Source organism: Myxocyprinus asiaticus, chromosome 29 (assembly GCF_019703515.2).
Source record: "Myxocyprinus asiaticus isolate MX2 ecotype Aquarium Trade chromosome 29, UBuf_Myxa_2, whole genome shotgun sequence".
Taxonomy (NCBI): Eukaryota; Metazoa; Chordata; class Actinopteri; order Cypriniformes; family Catostomidae; genus Myxocyprinus; species Myxocyprinus asiaticus.
Window position 1 is genome coordinate 33671980 of NC_059372.1, and position 24044 is coordinate 33696023.

Consider the following 24044-nt stretch of genomic DNA (forward strand, 5'->3'; position numbering starts at 1 on the left):
TTTGAAGCCACTTTTTTTATTGTCTTACCAATGCTTTATTCATCTGCAACAATAATGTAATGCATTTATTTATATTGTTTCACTTTTAAAACAATTATACATCTACATGTTGTTATTAAAGGACAATATCAAATCCATTGCTCTGCCTTTTCAGATAATTTGCCCGGCCATGTTGTTCTTACAGTAAACCAAACTTATTGAGGAATTTCATGAGAAACATGACCTTTTCATTACACAAATTACCTTTTCCCATAGGCAAAGTGCAGTGCAAAAATAATATATCTGATAGCAAAAAAAAAAAAAAAAAAAGTATATTGACCAATTGTGAATTTAATGCAAGATTTTGTTATTTTAAAATGTAAAATAATCTACAGTGCATCTAAGCATTTAAACATTTTTTTTGTAAAAATCTGGAAGCATTTATTAAATGTAAAGGTTTAAGTGTTTAAACGCAAAAAAACACACGTTGAAAAACAGTTTTATAAAACTTTGTAAATGGCTTTTGTGCTATGACTGAACTCATAAATAAATAGGAAAAAAAATACATTAGCATTTAAATGTAGTAACATAAGAAAACATTAATATGTGTAACTGGTTTACAAATGTGTCTTAATTTAATGTGCAAGGATTTCAGGGTGGGAAAAAAACTATTTGTAAAAATATAATAAGATTGGGCTCTAACATTAAAAACAAACATTTTCAGATTAATATCTACACATTGTTGGTGGAATGATATAGTTTTCACAAATATTAAAATTCATGAGATTCAAAAAGGATCTGTTTGACATACTGTATAAAGGGTTATGCATTTGAAAGCTATAACTTTCCTAAACAATCTGCAAGTGTAGTGTTATTTACATTGTTAAAGTGTATAGCTGAACTCTGCAACGGTTATTTGAGGAAGTTCAGTAACAAAACGTTAATGGGTTAAAACAGTTTAGCTCTGCTCCAGCATCACAAAGACATAACATGAACAGTAACTGTATGAAGGCTTCTGTTGTAGCAGTATCTGACAGTTCATTTCTTTTAAAATGTACACACCAAAAGTGGGAATTCCCTTTACTATGAGGAAGGATTCATATCTGTAAAGTCTGAATCAAAGTCAGTCAAAGGCATTTGAACGTAAACAACATAGTTTAGAGTAGACAGCCTCATTTTTGTACATTTCTTACAAAGTCAATTCCACTTAATTCTATTCATCTTTACCCAACAGGGTTTAAAGCTATGTGTGCTTTCTAGAGTAACTGATGCTAGTGGTGCTGGTTTTAGTGCTATTGCTCAATTGATGTAAATTGCACAGTAAGACACAAATGCGATGGGGCTGCATCAATGTGAAATTCATGACAGCTGAAATGAGGAATTTAGTCATTTAAATATTCTGCAAGTTACAACAAAAACAAATTCCCAGTTGAACATTTCATAGGATACAAAATATAACAATAAGGCTATAGTAAATGCTATTGAAATGTGCCCATGAAATGTGTGCTTACTTAAAAACTTGTTCTAGGCAAATTGTGCATTACATGAGTTAGTATTAATTCCACAGGTTTCCTTACCACTGACTGCATTGCTTTCAGAAACTTCCCTCATAACTGCTAAAAGTTACATTTAAAAAAATAATCATGAACGTTATAGACCAAGCTGCTCACAAGGCATCTTCACTTTTGTTCTTAACCCTGACCATCCCCTCACTGTCCTCAATGCTTTCTTTAATCATCAATTCCTTCAAGCTGGGCTGATTCCCTATATCAATCCCCTGATCCTGGATCTCCTGCAAAAGAGCTTCCCAGCGCCTCTTGTCCTTTGAGATCTTCCATGAGAGCCTAACGTTGGACTGTAGGAGGGGGATGAGAAGCGGGTGCAACTGGTGCTGCTGCAAGGCTTCCTTTGAAGGCGCCAGATCCTGCAGGGCTCTGTCGCAATGTTCCTGAGCCTCACTAAGTTGTTCTAAGTCCTGGAAGCAGCAGACCAATGCAGAGAGTGTGACGAACCAATGAACCCTCTGGAAATGATTCTGCTGCAGGAGCTGATGGCATCCCAACTTCTCCTGGAGTCTCAGAGCATTGAGGAAGGACCCCAGGGCCTCTTGGCAACGGCCCACTTGCATCAGCATCTGGCCAGCATGAAGATCGCCCAGGTAGAAGAATTCGAGAAAAGTGGGTGTGGTCCGCAGATCAGGACGAGAGTGAAGGTGGGACAAGTATTGCTCAAAAGCTCGGCTGCGCTTGGCAATGGTCTCGGCGACGAAGTTTTTGCGCAGCTTCTTCCGTGGGAAGTACACGCCCTCCATTTCATCCCCATGACGGCGGCGTAGGCGGCTGTGTAGTCGTTCGAAGTCAGTGTAGCGCCGCGTGATGACAGCAGGAGTTTTGTCGAACATGCCAGAATGGATGACATGAATCGTGTAGAGCTGTTTAAGAAAGATCACAAGTGTGCAACTTGTAAATATAAAACTATAATGATTAATTATATATAAAAAAATGTGTCCAACAAAAATGAATGCAATTAATCATGCCCCCCAGAAGGGGGCCTGGGTAGCTCAGTGGTAAAATACGCTGGCTACCACCCCTGGAGTTCGCTAGTTCACCAGTTCAGATCTCAGGGCGTGCTGAGTGACTCCAGCCAGGTCTCCTAAGCAACCAATTGGCCCGTTTGCTAGGGAGAGTAGAGTCACATGGGGTAACCTCCTCGTGAGTTGAGCGTGGTTGCCACAGTGGATGGCGTGAAGCCTCCACACACGCTATGTCTCCATGGCAAAACGCTCAACAAGCCACATGATAAGATGCGCGGGTTGACGGTCTGAGACGCGAAGGCAACTGGGATTCGTCCTCCACCACCTGGACTGAGGCAAATCTCTACGCCACCATGAGGACTTAAAAGCGCATTGGGAATTGGGCATTCCAAATTGGGAGAACAAGGGGAAAAATCCAAAAAATAAAAATAAAAAAATCATGCCCCCCAGACTGTAATAAAGAATATTCCAACCATCGAAGCAATTCAAGTTTTAAAGTACCACCTTCATGTTTTTACGAGACTCAGTCAGCAGGGGGCAGTAAGCACAACTCCAGCTGTACATGCAACAATCTGTTTTCTTTTAGGCTTACCGACAGCAGACAGCACAAGATGAGAATGCGATCTTGTTCTTTTCTAAGTTTCAAACTATGTTTAACTTGACACAGCCAAAAAGCTGTTTATAACGCAACGAGTCATAAACTGTTTATGACGCGTCTGATGCATGTGTCCATAGACAAGTCCTTAGAAAAGCCCTTATAATAAGTCTACCTAAGTCAGATGAATTCAGTTGCAAAATGGATTGCTGTGGACTGTTGGCTAATGATAGGCTTATGTTCAATAATATGGAAACAATAAAGCCACATTTTGTACTGTCTTTTAAAGGGATAGTTCACCCCAAAATGATCATTCTCTCATCATTTACTCATCCTCATGCCATCCCAGATGTGTATGACTTTCTTTCTTCTGCTGAACACAAATGAAGATTTTTAGAAGAATATTTCATCTCTGTACATCCATACAATGCAAATGAATGGTGGCCAGAACTCTGAAGCTCCAAAAATAACAAAGGCAACATAAAAGTAATCCATATGACTCCAGTGGTTAACTCCATGTCTTCAGAAGTTATATGATAGGTGTAGGTGAGAAACAGATCAATATTTAAGTTCTTTTTACTATAAATTCTCCTCCCTACCCAGTAGGTGGCGCTATGCAAAAATAATGTAAATCGCAAATTCAAAAGAAGAAGAATGTGAAAGTGGAGATTTATAAAGTAAAAATTACTTAAATATGGATCTGTTTCTCACCCACACCTATCATATCGCTTCTGAAGATTAAACCACTGGAGCCTTATGGGTTACTTTTATGCTGCCTTTGTGCTGTTTGGACCTTCAAATCTCTGGCCACCATTCACTTGTATTGTATTGACCAACAGAGCTGAAATATTCTTCTAAAAATTTCTGCAGAAGAAAGAAAGTCATACACATCTGGGATGGCATGAGGTCAAGGTGAAGGTCAGTTTAATTACAAAGCACATTTAAAAACAACAAGTGTATACCAAAGTGCTGTACATAAACGATGAAAACAAAGAATGTAAACATAGAATAGGATAGTAAAAGACACAAGGACAAGCAACAAAACAAATCGCCATCACTCAAAAGCCAAGGAATACAGATATGTCTTAAGAAGTGATTTAAAAATATCAATAGAAGGAGCTGACCTAATCCTAATCTGGTGCCGACTTCAGAGGAAGCACAATCTCCTCTGGACTTCATGCGAGAGCATGGTATATGTAGGTGAAGTATGTCAGATGATCTGAGACTCCTGGAGGAATTTTGATGGATAAGGAGGTCCGAGAGATAAAGTGGGGTCAAGCCATTTATCGCTTTAAAAACATACAATAATACCTTAAAATCAATCCTGTATTTAACAGGTAACCAGCGAAGAGAGGTTAGAACTGGTGCAATACTTTCTTCCTAGTTCCAGTCAGGAACCTCGCGACTGCATTCTGAACTAACTGTAGGTGATGTAAAGATGACTGACTAAGACCCATATACAAAATATTACAATAATCAAGCCTGGATGAGATGAAAGCATGGATAACTATCTCAAAGTCTTTAAATGAGAGCAAAGGTTTTAATTTAGCAATGTAAGTTGGTAAAAGCTGCTTTTCACCACAGCATTAATTTGTTTTTCAAAATTTAAGCCCGAGTCAAAAATCAAACCCAGGTTTTTAATAAAAGGGTGCATGTTTAAAGATAGAGTCGCTAGGTTGCTAGTGATGACAGAGACAGCACTAAGGGGCGAAAACAAAAATTTCTGTCTTGCTCTCATTTGACTGGGGAAAATTTCTTGTCATCCAGCATTTTATGTCCTCAAGAAAATTATTAACAGAAAGATAAGAGTTTACTTTAGAACTTAGAGGGACATATAGCTGAGTATCATCAGCATAACAATGAGGGTGAGTAAAGGATGAGAAAATGTTTATTTTTGGGTGAACTATCCCTTTAAATGCTTGTCTGCCATAATAATGTAATGCTTTTTCATCTGAATGAAATATCTTTATTTAAATGTATAATGATTTAATCATTCTATTTTCAATTAGAGTTATCTGGAAGCCTTTCTCTTCAAAAATGTATATATGCGATTAATTAGATTAATTAATCTGCATTTCATGTAATTCATTTATTTTAAAATTATATATAAAACCGATTGATAGCCCTAATAAGGTTTTGAAGTTGTTGAATTTACCATTCAAAGCTAAAAATATCAACTGCTCTGTTTACAGTTGTGGTTAGTGTACTTACCACATACTTGGAATTTGTCTCATGGACAACACTGGCGTCAGTCACTTCAAAAATGAGTTTTTCAGGAGTGCTACGAGTTCTTGAGCTTCGCCAGTTTTCTTGTAGTTGTCTGGTGATCATATTTGAGCATTTTGGGGAAGGAAGCATCGGGCATATTTCTATAAACCAAGAGACAAAATTAACTACAACAGTGAGACTCAAGTGAATTGAAATAGTTCCCTTAACCAAAATGAAGAAGTGAAATCTTTCTAAAAAGAGTGTCAAAAATGTTTAAGCTTAAAGGAATACTCCACCCAATAATGACAATTATGTCATTATTTTTTCTTACTCTCATGTTTTCCAGACCCACATGCCTGTTTTTTGTGTGTGTGTAAAAACATAAGGAGAATTTTCAATAATCTTCATGAAGCTCTTCTGCTTACAAGGACACTAATGTTGCATTCATGTTATGTCAGAATTACTGTAATTACGAGAACACAATTGAAGATTCTGCTCTGCTCTGTCTTCACACTGAGAAATGATTTGTTTCTATGGCAACGCTCATAATGGCAAAACAGATCCATGTGCCACTTTATTATTGTTGTCAAATATTTCATCACTACATTCATTCACTTCTATATGTTCTTACAAAATGTTTGAGAACAAAGAAAACACCAGACTGTATATAATAAAATGGCATATCAAACAGAAATATGTATAAACTATCTTTAATTGTTGAGGCCGCTGCAAATTTTTGGTATTATTTACATGACATCACGACTGTCAGCTTTGAGCTTTCATAGAATTCAGAGTTTACAACTTATAATTACAAGTTCTACAAAGACATGAACACTTTTTACATGCCTGAATCTCATAATTACAGTAATTTTGAAAATTACGTAAATGCCCCATTTATAGTGACCAGACCAAAACTAAATAAATAGACGTAGTCCATACAATTTGTGTGATCTATTCCAAGACTTCTGAAAATGTAATATATTAAACAGATAATGTTTCCCTCTACTGAAGCTCTGAAATACGGTTCATTAGATTAAAGATGGGTGGTGAGTAAATAATGATAATTTTTGCATGATATTTGCTGTTTGCGTAAAAATCAACAATAGAAATCCTATTCTACTCATCAACACTGCATATATAAAGTATCATAGAACAGGGCACACAATTGAATTGACTACCTGTGCTGCTACAGGCATTGTCTAGCGACTCTCCAAAAAAGTCAGAATCACTGTCCAGCCCCGATGCGTCACCTGCGTCCTCAGATTCCAGAACCCCATCACCCTCAAAGCACAGGGTCCCATCAAGCCTGGCCGAGATGCAGTCCGTATCATCCTCCAGTTCAGAACTTTCTGGAAAGTCATCTGTTCTATCAGTCTTGGAAGATAGCGCTCCTTCTTTGAATATTGTACGGCGAAGTCTGTCCAATAGTTTAGAGGCCATCCCAGCCTTGCTCCAGCCCAGAGGAGTGCAAAAGTACATAATCTCACAATGAATTTGAGAACAAAAGCAATCCTGAATATACAATGCTCTACAATCATGCCATTACTTACGGAAGATGCTTGAATTTGTTATAAGATTGCCAATGTAGTCAAACAACAGACTCTTTATCAAATGTAACAAGCCTACTGATTTACTGACTGAGTCCCAAACAGCCATGGAAACACTGAAACTTCAAACCACTCCTTAACTTTCATTGAGTTGTGAAACCAGAGAGGGAAACTGATCTGGCACATATAAATGTATTATTTATTGAGGAGTTTGGTGGAAAGAGCTCCACAAAACAGCACTGAATTTCTGTCATTTCCATGGAAGAAATATAAGTATTATAACAATATTGAAAGATACATTTATTTCCCACCTGCATCTCTTCACACTGCAGACTAGTTGAATAGAAGTTGAATGGACATCCAACTGATGAATGTACAGTTTCAGGTTGAAATGTATGAAGTTACCTAAAGTCTCCTAATACTTTACACGAAAAACTTGTATTCATTTCTGTTTCTTCTTTTTCACAAAAAGAGACAGCTATTAAAGTGAGGTTGGACTTTAGTGAATCACTTGCTACGTGCTGATAACATCGAGCTGAATCAGCAGCACTTCCACAAATTATAACTAGAGGACATCTGACAATAACCTAACAAAAACATATCTTTAAGTCCATCAACTCTCTGAAAAACTGCAATAAAAGTAGCGTGATACATCGGTAAACTCACAGCACTTTGCTTGCTAACTTTGGCTAATTTTGCATCGCTCTTTTCAAAAACCAACCGAATGAAATAATACACGAAATTCAATAATATTTCCACTTACCTGAGTTGCAGACCTCTAAACTACATATGATCAGCTCTTCATGCTACCGGATAAATATTTGTTTATGTGCTAACAAAGAGAAAAGAGTGAATATGGGAGTTGTTCTCTGATCAACATAAATGGGCGGACACATATGACAACTGACCGACATGCAAAAACAAAACAAAGACTTACAAACAAACAAACAAGACAACATATTTAATATTACTTTCATATAAAATACATTTCTTAGTATATTTCGGTACATATCAGTTTGGTTGGTGCATTTGTGTTGAACCACTCTGGATTATTTTTATGTTAATCGTTCCTGTCTATAAAAACTGCGCTAATTTGACCGTCATGCATATAACATTTAGAATTTCATTTTTATTATTGTAGAACTTTCTATACATTCAAACAGCGTATTTATTGCGTCAAAACTATCGTCTAATTTATTTTTTTAAGAGTATTTAAATACTAGGAATTTAATTATGAGTAAGTGTTTAATTACAGTGGATAAAAAAGTATTTTTGAAAGAAAAATATTCGCTGGATTTCAATGAACTTGGATTTATTTATGTATGTATTTATTTTTATTTATTTTCAATTACACTCCATTGCAGGATGTGGCGCTCAACGCAACTCATGTCAGCACGTCAAGCACAGAGGAAGAAAACAACCGCGAAACGGGCTGACAAAATCTGATCATAACTTTATAAACATGGCATCTAAAAAGCTTCCAGCTGTGCGGAAAGTAGAGAAAACATCAAGTGACTCAAAAAAGTAAGACTAGCTACTGTTAATCTTTTATTTAACGTTCAGTTCTTTTATTTGTGTAAGTTGAGTGTTGATATTGAATACAACCTGAAAGCAGTGTTTTCAATTCAGTGTCTCTGTGTTCTGTGCATATCGTCCATTAATTAATTTAATTAATTATATTTATTTATCACACATTTGCACATAAACAGTGAAATTCTTTTTTTTTTTCCACATATCCCAGCTAAGCTGGGGTCAGAGTGCAGGGTCAGCCATGATATGGTGCCCCTGGAGCAGATAGGTCAAGGGCCTTGCTGAAGGGCCCAACAGTGGCATCTTGCAGGTGCTGGGGCTTGAACCCCCGACCTTCTGATCAGTAACCCAGAGCCTTAACCACTGAGCCACCACTGCCCCTATATATAAGGGAATAACTGGTTGTACACACCAATTTGTCTTGCTCACTTTGTCATTAATTGTAAATTTGTCTGTATTTATTGTTGTGCTTGAAACATTCTTATATGTATTGTAGCCTATTTATTGCTTGTGCATACTGGTACCCAGATAGCAAAATAACTTTTGGCCAAATCTGGCAAAATTTGGGCAGTGAGTTTGCCACACATGCAACACATTCTCACAGCGAAATCGTAAGGATTCGTAGGACTTTTCTAAATTTGGCAAATTCGTATGATATCGTGCGACTGCACTCGTTTGAATTCCTACGACATCGTTTCCATCTAATACATGACAATTACTTGCTTCTGTCACACACAACAGCTTCCTATCATGTTTACACACTCTACTGATTGGTTAAGTTTAGTAAGGGGTTTGGGTAAGGGCATAATATTAATAAGTATGTCCTTAACGCCTCATGTGCTGAAAGTTTATGCGAACAACATCATGCAAGACCATACGAAATAGCCAACTTGTAATTTATGTAAGATTTTTCATGAGATTGGGTTGCCCACATTCCACATGGAGTTACGGTCCAAGGTTAGCCCAAAAGTAACTTACCGAAATTAGACCGGACCCACGACAGAAGTTGCAGTCATGTCTACTTGTCATGGATTAAAAGTTTGCACATTGTCGATCTGGTTTATTTTTCTATCATTCAGGAGAGAAATGACAATAAACATGACAATTTTACTTTAAAATGTATTGATATGACAGTAACTTGAGTGTAGAAAAGCCATGGTGAAGCGCTATTATCATTTAAAGGGGCCATGACATGAGGAATCACATTGTCCTTGATCTTTTGGCATATAAAAGGTCACTGTACTATAAAAACAAGCTGTAAGGTTCAGAACTTTGTCCTTACTGCAAAAAGAGCATTTGTTGAACCCAAGCTGACAAAAATGACTTGTTCGATACCTTTTCACTTCTGTAGCCCACCCATCAGCAGTGAGATGGCAAGTAAAGAGCAGAGAGCCAATCAGAGCAGTGGGCCTTTACTGACAAGTCTTAAAGGAGAAACCGCACCAAAACCCAGTGTTTCTGACAGAAGGTCAGAATGAGAGTGGAAAATGATCATGTTTTACAAAAAAATAATAGTACATATAATTTATTTATTTTTTGTGCAAAAAACTACTTATATTTTAAGTGAACCTCAAGGAACATATTTAAATAATAAAAGTCATGACATGACTTCTTTAAAAAAATAAAATAGTTCAGGCAAATAGCTAAAAGACTTGAATATTTCATAAGTGTCTGAAACTAATTTAAACTTATTCAGATGATAACAATATAGTAGCTCTGGTGGCGATTTATCACATTCTTTCCTCAAGTAGTAATTTCCACCATCAGTTTCCAAGTATGCAGATATTCAAAGGGCCTCTTTTTTTTCTTTTCAGTTCTTCCACCGATAATGAAGCCAACAGTGGAAATAACAGTGGTGCTAGGAGGAAAACCAAAAGTAAGAGCATATAATAATGACTAATGACTTCCTCCATTTATTTAATTCTGGAATTTGTCATAAAGGTTTAATCTGATTTTTAGCCTCTGGCACAATCGTGAAGTCCCGGTACATGCAAACTGAACCGAAGGCTCCTGCAAAGGTAACTGACTGCATAAAAATGGGAATAAGTTATGTGTTTACAGTGACATTATCTGGACTTTTGCTTTGTCCAGATAATGTCCAGTGTTGCTTTGTCTCTTTTCTCAATGTCATTTCATGATAATACTCATCAGGGTTGATGTTTCAATTTGTGTTGTCTGTAGAACAGTGTACAGCAGCAATCAATACTGGTGCCACCCAAACCTTCCTCACCCAGAGTCAGCAGCACACGGAACCCGAGAGAAAGCATACAGTCAAGACGCACACTGAGCACTCCTGCAGACCATAACGCTACCTGTGAGTGTGGCCATGTTCGTTCCACCATTTCAGCAGTTTTGTCAGAACAGATCTGTTTTGTCGATAATGGATATTTAATTTAGATTACTTTTGCCATTATGGTGCTAATTTAAAGGGATGGGAATAGTTTATGGCAAAAATAACCCTCTGCTTTCCCACTTTAGCAAGGTAATTTAACTGTTTCAGTCTTGTGTAATACCCAACTAATCATTCAAATCCATTGGTTGTTACTCTCTGAACTCTCTCTTTTCTGAGAAAGTAGTATACATCTATAACATAGATGTCATTTATTGGTTATCGGCCATAACATGAGCTTATCGTATTGGCCAGAATTTTTATATCATTGCTTCCCTTTCATTAGATAATGAATTATCCTGACATAGCATGATGGCTAATGAATGTGGTATTGAGCACACAATGTTTTCCAACAGTGATGACGAGCATTCTGGAATCCTCCAATATGGGAGGAAATATCTTGCAATCGACTGTGTTGGATGGTCACTGCATACGTCCAGATTTTGATGTCTCTGTTATCAAAGGTGTGTTACTCGTAGTCTAAAGTAATACGATTTTGTCACCAGAACTGCTTGCATAAAAGGTTGTTATTTTCCAGATAAAGTTGCACCGCCAAGCACAGTGGACCCCAAAAATGATGAAAGGGATATGGCGATGGAGACATTTTTGTTGGCCTTCCTCACTGCTAAGGTCTCATGTTATAGTTTCTGAAAAAAAGATTTCCCTACCTGTCTTTCAGCATGTTAGCAGAAATTTGAAGTCCTTCATTTATGTTATTTAGATTGAGCATAAAAATCGAAAATTGAGAGAGGAGGCGGAGAAGAATATTCTGACTGTCATGGAGAAAGAGCAGCAGTTGCGTGCACAAGTGAATCGCAAGAAACGACAGTGTATGCTTTGGGAAAAACAGAAACAAATCAACAATTTACTGGACTTACAGGTGGTTTTTTTACATATTTAACAGTTTAATTCTCTTAAATCTACATGTTAACACGTCTCTCATTTGAGTCCCTCTTTTATTGTAGATTGAGGCTTTAGGCCCTATTGCTGCTGCATCAAACAAGTTTTCAGAGGAGTACAAGTCTTTTGCCACAGCAATTGATGCCACAAGGCACAAGCTCCCTGTGAAGAATGTGCACATTGGAGAGGACACGGGGCAGTTCTTAGGTATGTGTTTTTTTCAAAAGTTCTTTAAAGTGTTCAGAACCTGGAAAATGCACTCTTTTATTAAATTCTTGAGCATATGTATTTCTTCAGAGACTTTGTAAATGTCTTGATTTTTAAAGGTACACTGAGTAATTCTTTTCACAAAGTTTTACACCTAAAGAAATGAACAGTACTTATTCTGACAAATGTTTAATACTAGTGTGTTCACTCTCGCACAGTGAGCACACTAGTCATATCAGTGATTTAGAAAAGGCTGTTTTATTCTACATAAGACAGGTTGCCCCCTTGTGGTGGCCACAATGAGGAATTCATGACTAGCCGTGTCTTGCAGTAGATGATGTTACTATTTACCATCAAATGCTTGGCTCTGGCACTTCCGTGTTCTATTGGCACTGACGAAAAGAACTGCTTTCAAAAGGCACTATGCTCAAATTAAGCTAAACATAACCAAAAAGTGCTGTTTGTGGGATTAAACCCTGGTTTTCAAAATATATTTGGAGATTTGGGCTTCTTAAAATTTCTATTAGGATCAGGACAAACTCAGGATTTGACATTTATGATATTTCACGGATCACCGTCATTGTTATCGCGTCTGCTCTATTGAGACCCACTTACCCTGTAGCTGCTGCTTTTTTTTTTTTTTTTTTTTTTTTTTTATGAAGGAATCGTGCAAACTCACAGATTTCAATTTAATTCAGTTAAATTCAGCAGATGTCTTTGAGATGATTTAGAATGTATGTAAATCTGCTCTTTAGACTGCAACACTTTCCAGATGAAACGCTTCACACAGTCAGCAATTTGTGATTCTCAATTAACAGTAATGTGCTTTCAAAACAATTATTTTGAAAATAAATCATTTCTTACACAGACAAAGCAGTTGGATGTCTGAATGAGAGTGAGCATGACTTGCAACAGTATACACGGGACGTTCCCACAGATTGTGAGGCATCAGCAGAGTGTCTTGGAGAGATGAAGAATGCAGCACACGAGATCAGCCAGCAGTTGACAAAGTAGGAGCGCATCCGTATACATGAAAGACTTAGTACATTGTGTTAGCCATAGTACCGAAAGCTGTACTTTATACCTCTTTTAAATGCAGCTTTGGGTGCTGTTGATCAGGGTTGAGCAATATTTAGGAATTGGCTGCCTTTCAGTTAATTATTTGCCATTTTAATTGAATTGGCCATACCCAACAGAATGTGGAATTAGAATACAGGAAGAGGATTTTACTAAATTGCAGTTCAAAGAAATTCAACACATTCACATACAATATGCCTGTTTAATCCCTGAAAATATTATTTTTTTTTCTCAACTAATTGGATACATTTCTGTAAGTTCAATACTGGCAAACTGTATAGGCATTAAAACAGATTTTAATTTTTCCATACAGCACCACAAAATATCCAATACCTTGTTTTTAGATAATTTTATAGAAATAAATATTGACCAGTTAAATTGGTAAATTATAAAAGTTTCATCCACCATGGTCCTTAAAATTAATGTATTTAATATATTTAAATGATCTAAGTTGAATTTCTATTGGTGGTATTTTTAAGCATTGGTTATCATCAAATGGTTCCGGAAACACCATATACGTTAAGCATAATAACATTTTTATGGGTATTTCATCCTGAAAGATGTCATTTCTTAATTTAATTACATTTTAATTCTACTTCTGAACATTTGAAATTTGAGTCACAATTCTGCATTCTGTTTGCTACCTCAACTTAAATTCTGGAATTGAATTTCAAAGGCATTCTCAAATCAGTTTTGAATAGCATGCAACCCTGCAGTTATTATTGCCTTTGTGCCAATGTACATTTAAAATTGTATGTGGATTTATTTTTGCATGTTCTGATGTGCATTTCTATTATTATTATTAGGACATTTTCTGAACTGCTGGAGGTGTCTTCATTAGTAAGACGTGAGAAAGTTCTGGTCCAGACATCACTGGAGGAAGACCAGATGGGAAAGAACACAGTACAGACTCTCTTCTGTTCCTCCATGTCATGATACAAATCAAAGAATTAAAGATGTTATCTTGCATTATGTAATTGTTTCAGGCTTGTCATTGATTTCAAGCATGGGCAGCACTAGGCCTGAGCTTCTGGGGCTTATGCTGCAGTCACGTTTTATCTGAATTATCAAATTAACAGTTGACCACTCGGAAGTTGCACATGAACAACGCTTCAAGTCATAATTACGACTGGGAAACTCTGAGATAATTTTGATACCTGAGTTTCCGAGTTGGGAGGAGTCATAAAGTTTCAACATGGCGGAGAAGAGTACAGTTTCTTTAGTGAATGACAGGTTTTATAAGTTTTTCTAAATACAGCTAATTGTTGCCGCTTGCCATTTCAGTCATATTCTTTTATGTATATCAGCAGCCGTTTGATGCATGTTGTACATTTTTACACTGTGAAAAAAGTTTGTATTTGACCAAAATTTCATTATCGTCAGCAAGCTGAGTAATATGTATTATGGTGTCAAAGGTTCCTCAAGAAATATGTATGAACTTGTCGTCAGTGTTTTCTGTTCTTTCTGACAACAAAGCACTTGAATGCAGCATACTCGTAATTACCACTTCAGAAGTGGGAGGTAGTATAATTTCGATAGCACATGATGGAAGCATTAAGCCATGAATGTTTTTTGGAAAACCCCAGTTTTTTTATCATCTTGTAGTGATGACAGAAGTACCAGTGCTTCGGTATCAATATGATACTAAAACGCAGTAAATGCAGTAAGTACCAGATATTTAGATATGTAACCCTGAAAACAAAAAGTAATATATACAGATGTGCTCGAGGAATTTGAAAACTTTAAGTCACGAGCCAGGACACTTGTGTTTTTTCAAAACTCTTTTATTAAGACACTATGCCATGACCCTCGCAAATTTTAGCAAAACTAGCAACTATTTTTTTTCTCATTAAGACCTATTTTAGCATATTTACAGCCTGCTATCTTCTAAACTAACTTAAAGCACCTGAGGAATCAATAATATTGTTTTTAAATCAATTATATAAAATGGTATGCCTTGCAGGTCATACACGTGCGCAATGCTATCTACGATCCAATGTGAAAGCCATTGTTTGGAAACTTGCTAAACCCTTTGAGCGACCTGCAACACAGAAAAAGCAGATTTGTCAGCTTCGTATAATCGACATATGCATGCAGCCCCCTTACTGGACATAGTGTGTGCATCCTCTCTACCTCGTCTGAAGCAAATGGGTGAGGGGAGAATGCTTGAAGGGTAGTAACCCAAGCCCTTAAGGGAGTGGTAAAAACAAGAGTAGTCGACCATCAACGCTTGAAGGTCCCCCACACGTTTTACTGAAGCCAAAGCGAGAAGCAGCTTAGTCTTTAATGAGAGTATGCTTGGGCTCACTGTAGCTAATGGTTCAAACGGGGGACCCGTGAGCGCTTTCAACACAAGCGCTAAATCCCATACTGGGACGGTGACCGGGCAAAACGGTCTCAACCACATCACGTGACGTAAGAATTTTATCACCAGAGTGTGTTTGCCCATTGACGAGCCGCTCAAGGGGAAATGTCCAGTCGTTATCGTTACATTGGTACAGGGTCCTCGCCTCGAGAGGAACAACAATCCGCGAAAACTCAGCATTTAAAGTGTATTAACGTCTCATTGTAGGGGCTCTTGCCTGTAATATGGTGTCGAGCACTAGCGTCGAGAGCCCTTCTGCATCAGATGAGCACCGTTCAGGGGCCAAATGAGAAGTTTCCACAATTACGGCAAACTCGTGCCCCCCGCCTATGTGAGCAGATCCCTGCTCAGTGGAATTCTCCAAAGGGGGGACATCCAAGAGCTCTATTAACCCTGGAAACCAGAGATAGATAGGCCATTCTGGCACCACTAGCAGTTTCCTCATCCTCCTGTATTTTTCACAACACTTGAAGCAAGTGTTCAGGAGGGAACGCATATTTGCGTCCCACTGGCCATTTCTAAAGTAGAGCATCCATGCCAAGCGAAGCTTGAGTCAGGGAGTACCATAGGCGACAATGCGTGGTCTCCGGGAATGCAAAAAGATTTCGGATTCCCAGAACAGATCCCATATCCTCAGAACCGTCTGATGATGAAGTTTAAATTCTCCTTGTACAAAGCCCTGTCGCAAGAGCAAATCTGCGCTGCTGTTTCAGGTACGTGTGTCGCACATATCGACACGAGATGTTTCTTGCATCAGATGAGGAGCTGGTGTGACCTGGATCAAGACATGAAAACGCTGGACGACTGGCTATCGAGGCTAGAAATAGACTGAGTAGTTCCTGACAATTTATGTGCCAGGTCATTTGTGCACCAAATGTCCTGGTGTCAAAGGCCGGATGTCCATCGCACAGGGCTCCCCAGTGGCCATTTTGCATCTGGCTACCTGGCCGGGTGTAAATGGTTAACACGGCTAGACTGCCATGTGATTCCATAAGACGTAAGTGAGAATTTGCTTCTGAGTAACCATCTTGAACGGGAACTTTATGAGTATCCGGTTTAAGCGTCTCGAATCCAAAATGGGACGTCACCCTTTTTGGTGACTAGGAAATAGCGTCTCTAAAAAACGATGTAAGCATTGTTTTACGATATCGTCTCTATCGCATGTAGTTAAGTCAAGCTTTACCGCAAGCTTAAGTCAATAGGGAGCGTGAACACAGAAAGCGAAAGTAAACTTCGCGCTGGAGGTCGAACATTACCAAGTGCCGCTAAATGTTAAATTTGAATTTTTTTTATATCACATTCTTTATGGTTATATCAGAAATTGCATCTTTCCTTCATGCCTATAGTGTTTAACACTGATTCACACGTGGTGAATTACTGCATTATGGGCCGTTAACAGGTGTTGTGCCTGTGATGGAGCATTAGTGGAGCGAGAGAAAACAATGGTGCTCCGATTTTTTTTTTTTTTTTAAAAAACGCTCCTCGCTCCAGGCAAAATCATGCTGCTCCACTCCTCGCTCCGCTTCCACTCCGCTCACATACTCTGGTCATGACACAAACTCATTCCCTACTTGCAACAGCAGGGAAAGCAAGATGGCTATTAAGTGACGTGGAAATGCCTAAAATCTCTGTGTTTCGACATTGGTTGGCAATATACCAGGAGACTGCTATAGTAAAACCAGGGCAACCGGTCCGGCGTTACAGAGGAAATGACACACTCACAATGGAAGTCAATAAACATTAAAATACACACAATTTTATAAGCAGGCCTATAGCGTAAACATTATGCATGTTCACATTATTTTAATGTGACAACTTTAAGGTTAGGAAGCTATTTTGTTATACTAAAATCATGTTAACATTTAAATTTACATCTTGTGGCTATACTTTTGAAACAATGTGTATTTTAACATGGACTGGCCCCATTCACTTCCAGCATTTTACTGTAATGGCTTTATTATAATTATAATTATTATTGTATTTTTTTTTTCAATGAGGGATGATTCAAAATACTTTTTGTGGTAATCAACATTATGCCACAAAAGCTGTAAATTGAGCTTAACTTGTATTGAACCCAGACTGACACAAAAGGTTATACAATTTCACATGCAGCATCTTTACTATAAGCAAACTGCAGTGTGTGCCCATGCGATATATACAAGAACGCTTTCTTTTCCATGTATTTATTTGCATTCAGATATGATTCTAATTGACATCAATATTGCCATTTCTCTTGCCCAGTCATGGATGTTATCCTCAAACAAGATTAAATGAAAGGCAACACAGACACTTTATACTTAAGTCATAGCAAAGACTGGTGGTAAAGACGGCTGTCAGTCCACGGGTGGATTGTGTGTAAGTCAAAGTGAATGGAATATCATTGCAAACAATACAGTATGGGATGTCTTAGATTCCCGTAAAAATAATAAGAAAGAAAGAAAAAAAAAAAAACAAGCATGATACAAACATGGGCGAGCTGTAATGATAAAAACCAAAAATAAACACACACATACCTGGGCACATCTTCCTAAACACCCTCACACACACAAAAAGACCCACACACTGTAGCACTCACCTGCATGCACACATGAACTCTCACACAGAAATAAAAAGAAAAAAAATATATGAAAAAAGTGTAAAACCCTGCTAAGTTGCATACATTGTAGAACATAAAATTGAAAATGTAATCAGATGAAAAGTGGAAAGCATGCCTAAATAAACTGTGCTAGCCCCTCCTACAATAAACCCCACCCACTTCACACACCCTGCCCACATCCCGCTGGTTCTGCCACCTGGACCGCTGACTCAGCACCGCCCTCTGCCCTGCATTTCAACAACATATCAGCATATAGGAACAAACCTAGAATATTAGACAGAATTTCAAGAGTGTAGCTGAATTTCCCTTAATGTCCCTTAAAGGGATAGTTCACCTAAAAATGAAAATTCTGTCATCATTTACTCCTTGTTTATGTTGTTCCAAACCAGTATAACTTCTTTCTTTCTTTTTTTTTCATGTGGAACACAAAAAGAGATGTAATGAAAGTAAATGTTGCTAAGGCTAATATTCTGCCTAACATCTCTTTTAGTGTTCCTTGGAAGAAAGTCATATGGATTTTGAACAAAATAAAGGTGATTAAATTTCATTTTTGGGTGAACTGTCCCCTGATTTTATTGTCAGTAACTTAGTAGATACGTGGCCTTATGGGTGGGTCACACCCACCCAGATTTGATTTAATCTGGTATGTATTTTCTAGTATGTTTTGAGGTATAAAGGCTGTTTGTTGGGGCAGTGAGATGGTCCAGTGAAGTAGAGCCAGATTTCCATCCAAAGGTTCTTTACAGGATTAAAGGGTTTGAGTCTTGAGCTCAATGGGCTCACCGCGGGTCTCCTGCTGGTTCTTGGCCTCTGGAGGTTGGCTGCCCTTGAGAGTGGCTAGTCTCTCAGAAAGACCCCGCATACGGGGGAACAGCATGAAATCATACAGGATGGCACCCATAGCACCACCAATCATGGGCCCCACCCAGTACACCTGTCACAGAACACAGAGAAAGCCAAAGGTAAATAAATATTATGATACAGTATATTATTTATTTCATGAGATATTTGGATCCTGATTTGTGTTTCTTACCCAATGGTTAATAAAATTCCTCATGATAACAGCAGGACCGAAAGACCTGGCGGGGTTCATACCTGCTCCAGTGTAGTACATCTGGTTCAAACAGAAACAATGTTCTAAAAGAGATGTTTCATCCAAAAACTACTGACTTTCTTTTTTCCATGGAGCACAAAGGGAGATGTAAATAAGTCACCATTTAAATGAATAGCAATTTTTTTCTCTATACCATAAAAATGAGTTGTGACTGAGGCTGTCAGTCTCTAACATACTGCCTTTTGTTTTCCACAGAAGAAAGTCATGGGTTAGGAATGATGCGGGTGAATAAATAATGACAGCTTTTTTATCTTTGGGTCTACTATATTATTTTTGTTAAAGTTGGTAAATATTTGGTCTACTGCACATTTTTAAATACTTTTGGTGTACTGCATACTTCAAACTTTTAATAGTAAAACTAAAATATTCGTAAAATCTTTCTCACCCCCATCAGGTGGCCCATGGCAATGGAAAAACCAATGGACAGAGCGGCAGAACCCAGGCGTCCGTTTCTTCGCTCATCTGTGACAGCAAAGACGCAGACCACCAGTTGCATGGTGAGGAACACCTCCACTGTGATCGCCATGCCCAGGCTCATGCCTGGCTGCAGCTGTAGGATAACACACAGACAGGTATGAAGAAAGCATTAACAAAGAATTAAAACACTGCAACACCCCTCTCAAATAGGGCTGAATTGTGCAGTACTATGACTAGGGTACTAAGGTTCTAGGTTATGTGAGAACTATAAATAAAGATCTGCATCTCATAATTAAATAGACTTTTCACGTATCTAGCTTTTCTTTTCTTTTTTTCTTCTTTTTTTTAAATGCAATCAAAAATCAAAGTGTGTTTTGCTATTTTGACACATGTCTGGGTCTAGGGCATTGCCCCCCTAGATTTTTCTTATGCCCCTCCAGTCAGGCAGCATAATGACCCATTGGGACCCGCTCGATCAGACGAAGAGAGAACCTAATGCCCCCCCTCCCCCCCAAAAAAAGATCACATCCTAGTACTGGCCTTGTTTTGACACCTAAAGAATTCCATTTTGCTATTATTTAATCCATTGATGTAGGTATGCCTTAGCGGCATCTGCATTAAAAAACATGAAAATGTATACTTTTAGAGTGACATAAATTTAAAGGACCAATATCTTGTTCTTAGGGCCACTTTTACTTACCGTGTTAAGTGCCAATGTGCCTCTCATATTGTTGGGTGTAACTCCATAGAGGGCTCCAGCTCCTGCAAGGGCCCCCAGGCACTGAGCGCAAATGTAGAAGAAAGCGCGGAACAGAGACATCTGAGAGCCAACTAGGTAGGCGAAGGTGACGGCCGGATTGATGTGTCCTCCACTGATGTGGCCGATGGATTGGATCAGTGTGGCGGCAGCAAAACCAAAGCAGAGGGCAGTGTGGAAGACGTGGTACGGACCAGAGGTCCAGCGAAGCGCTGCGCCCATCCCAAAGAACACGAAGAACATGGTGCCGAAAAACTCGGCAAACACCGCCCGCCAAAACATTATAGAGCGGAACTCCCACATCATGATTTATGAGATCCAATTTAGATGAGAGAAAATTAGAGGAGCTTTTGAGACAAAAAATGTCCAAAGGAAGTCCTTTTGAGTCCTTTTTTCAAACTTAAATCCTGTTTGACTTTAACTAGTCGAGCCGAAGTTGCCACAAAAAAATAAACAAAAAGGAAATAAAGTCAATGCAGAAATGTCCTCCTTATAGAGTTAGCCGTTAGCTAAGGCTGTGTGGGAAACCGTGAGTAAACGGTCACACATATAGCCATGCACAGGTCTTCTCTGCCAGCGTTGTTTCTCTTTCACCTGCAGAACACCCAGACTGCTAAAGAAACATGAGGTGTGTGTGGTTGTGTGTGCACACGTAGAAAATTTGGAGGGTTTTGTCAAAAAGACCTGGACATCGATGCTAAAGGCTAAATCTACAGGGCTAATTCTAGCTGAGAGACACAGAAGAGGTTACAGAGCATATCCTGCCCACACCATGTAGACCTGGTCTGATGGACCACAAAGGGGCCATAGGGAGCATTTATAATGGCCTAGGGGCCCAGTGTGACGACATAATCCCCCCTGCGAGACCGAAACTAAGGGGGCATCCCATATCAACCATGCTGCACTCACTTCTCTCCCCATTAAACTCAAAGAGAGTGAGATTAAGATGAACGCCATGGATCATTGGAAAGATATCTTTCTCGACAAGTGGAAAGGAACACCTATGCCACCCAAAAGTTCAAAATAAACAAATGAGATTTTAGCTGTCATATGGGAACACTATGACAGCCCAGACCAGTACTAAACTGTTAAAGATCCTGAAATGTCTCGTTTAAATTTGCTTTCTAATGGGATGTTGGTTCTTTTTAAAATAGGGTTCTGGGTAGACATGCAAAAGATACTTTAGCTTAGTCATTCATATTAAAAGCTTGGACACATAAAGTGGATTTATTTTGCCAGGTTAGATGTGGGAGTTAGTGCTGAATTGACTTCACACACAGGCATAGAAAACACACACCCGCACATATCCTCGGAATAATGTCACGCATCTGTACGCGCACAATGTATCTCCATCCCTGTGGCTTAAGGGAGGCCCTTAGGAGAGAGATATGAGCGAATAGTGTTCAGATGCATGCATCGAAATCCCTGACCACAGGAAACTCATTGTTCCTCAGAGCATGAAGCTAGCATGTAAAAACATCCTTTATCTGACTTTCTGATTTGAGCCCCTGTTTGTCTTTTGCTCTGTTGTATTGCACAAACATTGAAATCTAAAACTTTTAGTCTTGACCTTGGAATTACAGAGGCCCCGAAAAAATATTTGGGCACTTAAGCCACATTTAAAAACGGCACACTTAAAAACGTATTTTATTGCATTTGATAACAAAATATCAAACCATGTGGCATTTATTTTCAAGAAACAAATTTAAAGCACAAGCACACTTTTCAAGTAAAACATATCACAAAAAGAAGACAATGTATTTGGACACTTTCTAGTTATCAAACGTTAGTGGAACTAGAGGTCTGCTACCTGACCCGAGCCCGACGGGTCAGTTTTCAAGTACAACTTGAGGTTGGGTTCAGGATTGTAAGTAATGAAAAGTGATGTGCGTGAACAGACGAGTTAGGGGTTGTTCACACCAAACATTTTTTTTGCGTGCACCTGTGCTGTTTTTCAATTATTTTTGTAATTTTTATGTAAACTTGCTCGCGCGTCTTTGTCCGTTTGCAGTGTCTCCGCCCTTATTAAAAATCTAAACTAGCCGCAAATTTGATGCTCGTTATTTTCACATGCAAATGAGCTTTTGATTCACTGAAAATGTTGGACAGAAGTTTGAGCTCTTCGCTGGTAGTGGTGAACATCCGGCAAACCTTTGGCAACAATAGACAATTTGCCACAAGTTTACTGCAAAACTCATTTGCATGTGAAAATGATCAGTGGCGAATTTGCGGCAAGTTTGCAGCAAATTTGCCATGAACTCTCGATTTTCGTAAGGGCGCATTTTTTTAAACATTTTTTTAAAAACGCATCTCGAGACACCTGTGTTTTGTTTCATTTAAGCTTTTGTTTATTTAGCACAGAAGTCACAAAGATTCAACAGATAGTTTTCCACCTAGCAAAATTTCAGCTTTTGATAAACGGTAAGCCAGTGTTTTTCCCTTTTACCTCAGGTGTGCAAAGGGGCCACTGTGCCTTGTTAAAACTGTATGTGTACTGTTACTATACTGTTACGAATGTATCCTGCAATGCCTAAACAAAATACAGCATATTGCAACAAATTTACTTGCTTGGAGAAGAAATTATAAAGAGAGTGTGTGATTTCGGGTTCAGGTCGCGTTCAGGCTTAAAATTGAATGGTACCAGTCGGGTATGGTCACACAGTCTTGGGTACAGGCCAGGTTCGGGCTTCAACTTAAGGCCCCTGTAGACCCTTTAAAGGGAACATGTCCATAGTTAATGTGATGAACTACACCTATGGTTACTCTGCTAGGACACCCATGTAAAATTGAGGGGAACTGACTTTATACAGCCACTAAAAATGTCCTTGGGACCAGCTGGTTAAAAGTAATTGAAAACACGGCTCAGGAAAATGTAGTTAGCTTGGAGAAAAGCTCAAGATTCCAGTTGGTTTGATATTCCTTTATCTGCAATTCCCTTATCTAAAATTCTAAATATATTGGAAGTGTTGCTTTAGTATTGTAATACTTTTTGGGGCCACTGTATGTGTATTCCAAGTGTTTTCTCAGCATACAGTCATAGGAAACCCATTGTGCAACATAATTAAAACCTTAGCAGTAATGTTTAATCAAACTGTTACCTCTCTACAACTATTGCAGTGCTGAATTATGAGTGATTGTGCCTAGAAAATGAGTCAGGGCTTGCATTTTGTTAAAATGTGATTTCATAACTGTAAACATGAAGATTGTGATAAAATGTAAGTAAAATCAATGCAGTTTATGGCTAGATCATGGAGCTGTATGAGTGATGTTGGTGAGTATGTTTCTGGGTGCCTCTGGTTTGTTCAGTGCAGAAGTGATTAGGCAGAGGTTTGTATTGTGTGAGTTGCAGATCGCTGTTGGAGGGGCGTGGGGCCTCATAACCGGATAAAGCCCTGGAAAATCCCTCTGTTAGTGGAGCTGATGGTGAATTAGGATTGCTGATCTCATCTGTTTTACTCAATCACACCTACGCGCACACACACACACACACACACACAGACACACAAACACATACATATTGAACAAAACAAAATGCTGGCTGGCACGGTGTGGATGTTCTTCATTGTTTAAGTGCATATGTGTGAATGTGTGTGTAATTAATCTTGTTGTAGGTCCTATGTACTTTATGTTTGGGAGTATGTGTGTTTGCATGTGTACTGAAGTAACACTACAGGTGTACACTACCAAACTATCAATGTAAAATCATAAAGACATTTTAATGCTTTTTTAAAATATCATATATAATTATATGTATATGTTTATAAATGTATGATAATCGTGATTAACATGCTTTTTGTAAGAACACAGGGAAACAAAACTTATATTTAATA

The 24044-nt window shown here is 38.4% G+C and overlaps 3 protein-coding genes across 5 annotated transcripts; 1 reads left to right on the top strand and 2 right to left on the bottom strand.

The window, feature by feature from the left end:
* On the bottom strand, positions 1-7760 carry LOC127420527 (sorting nexin-21-like). Of its 2 annotated transcripts, XM_051662893.1 has the most exons (4): positions 7626-7760; positions 6494-6761; positions 5319-5476; positions 1-2410 (listed from the first exon to the last, which is right to left on the bottom strand). In XM_051662893.1, exons 2-4 carry the CDS (start codon positions 6753-6755, stop codon positions 1646-1648), a joined length of 1185 nt encoding a protein of 394 aa, XP_051518853.1. In that variant the 5' UTR covers positions 6756-6761; positions 7626-7760; the 3' UTR covers positions 1-1645. The 2 variants fall into 2 exon arrangements, with proteins under 2 accessions (XP_051518853.1, XP_051518852.1); XM_051662892.1 differs by lacking the exon at positions 7626-7760 and having other exon boundaries at positions 6494-7619.
* Positions 7761-8080: 320 nt separating this feature from the next.
* On the top strand, positions 8081-13937 carry haus8 (HAUS augmin like complex subunit 8). Of its 2 annotated transcripts, XM_051662889.1 has the most exons (12): positions 8081-8099; positions 8227-8386; positions 9744-9860; positions 10207-10268; positions 10352-10410; positions 10574-10706; positions 11138-11245; positions 11320-11411; positions 11503-11661; positions 11747-11888; positions 12757-12898; positions 13772-13937. In XM_051662889.1, the coding sequence occupies exons 1-12, from the start codon at positions 8096-8098 to the stop codon at positions 13899-13901; spliced, it is 1308 nt and encodes a 435-aa protein (XP_051518849.1). In that variant the 5' UTR covers positions 8081-8095; the 3' UTR covers positions 13902-13937. The 2 variants fall into 2 exon arrangements, with proteins under 2 accessions (XP_051518849.1, XP_051518850.1); XM_051662890.1 differs by lacking the exon at positions 9744-9860.
* Positions 13938-17243: 3306 nt separating this feature from the next.
* LOC127420530 (lens fiber major intrinsic protein-like) lies at positions 17244-20994 on the bottom strand. The gene is made up of 4 exons (XM_051662895.1): positions 20158-20994; positions 19426-19590; positions 18960-19040; positions 17244-18860 (listed from the first exon to the last, which is right to left on the bottom strand). The coding sequence occupies exons 1-4, from the start codon at positions 20518-20520 to the stop codon at positions 18675-18677; spliced, it is 795 nt and encodes a 264-aa protein (XP_051518855.1). The 5' UTR covers positions 20521-20994; the 3' UTR covers positions 17244-18674.
* Between the last annotated feature and the right edge of the window lie 3050 nt (positions 20995-24044).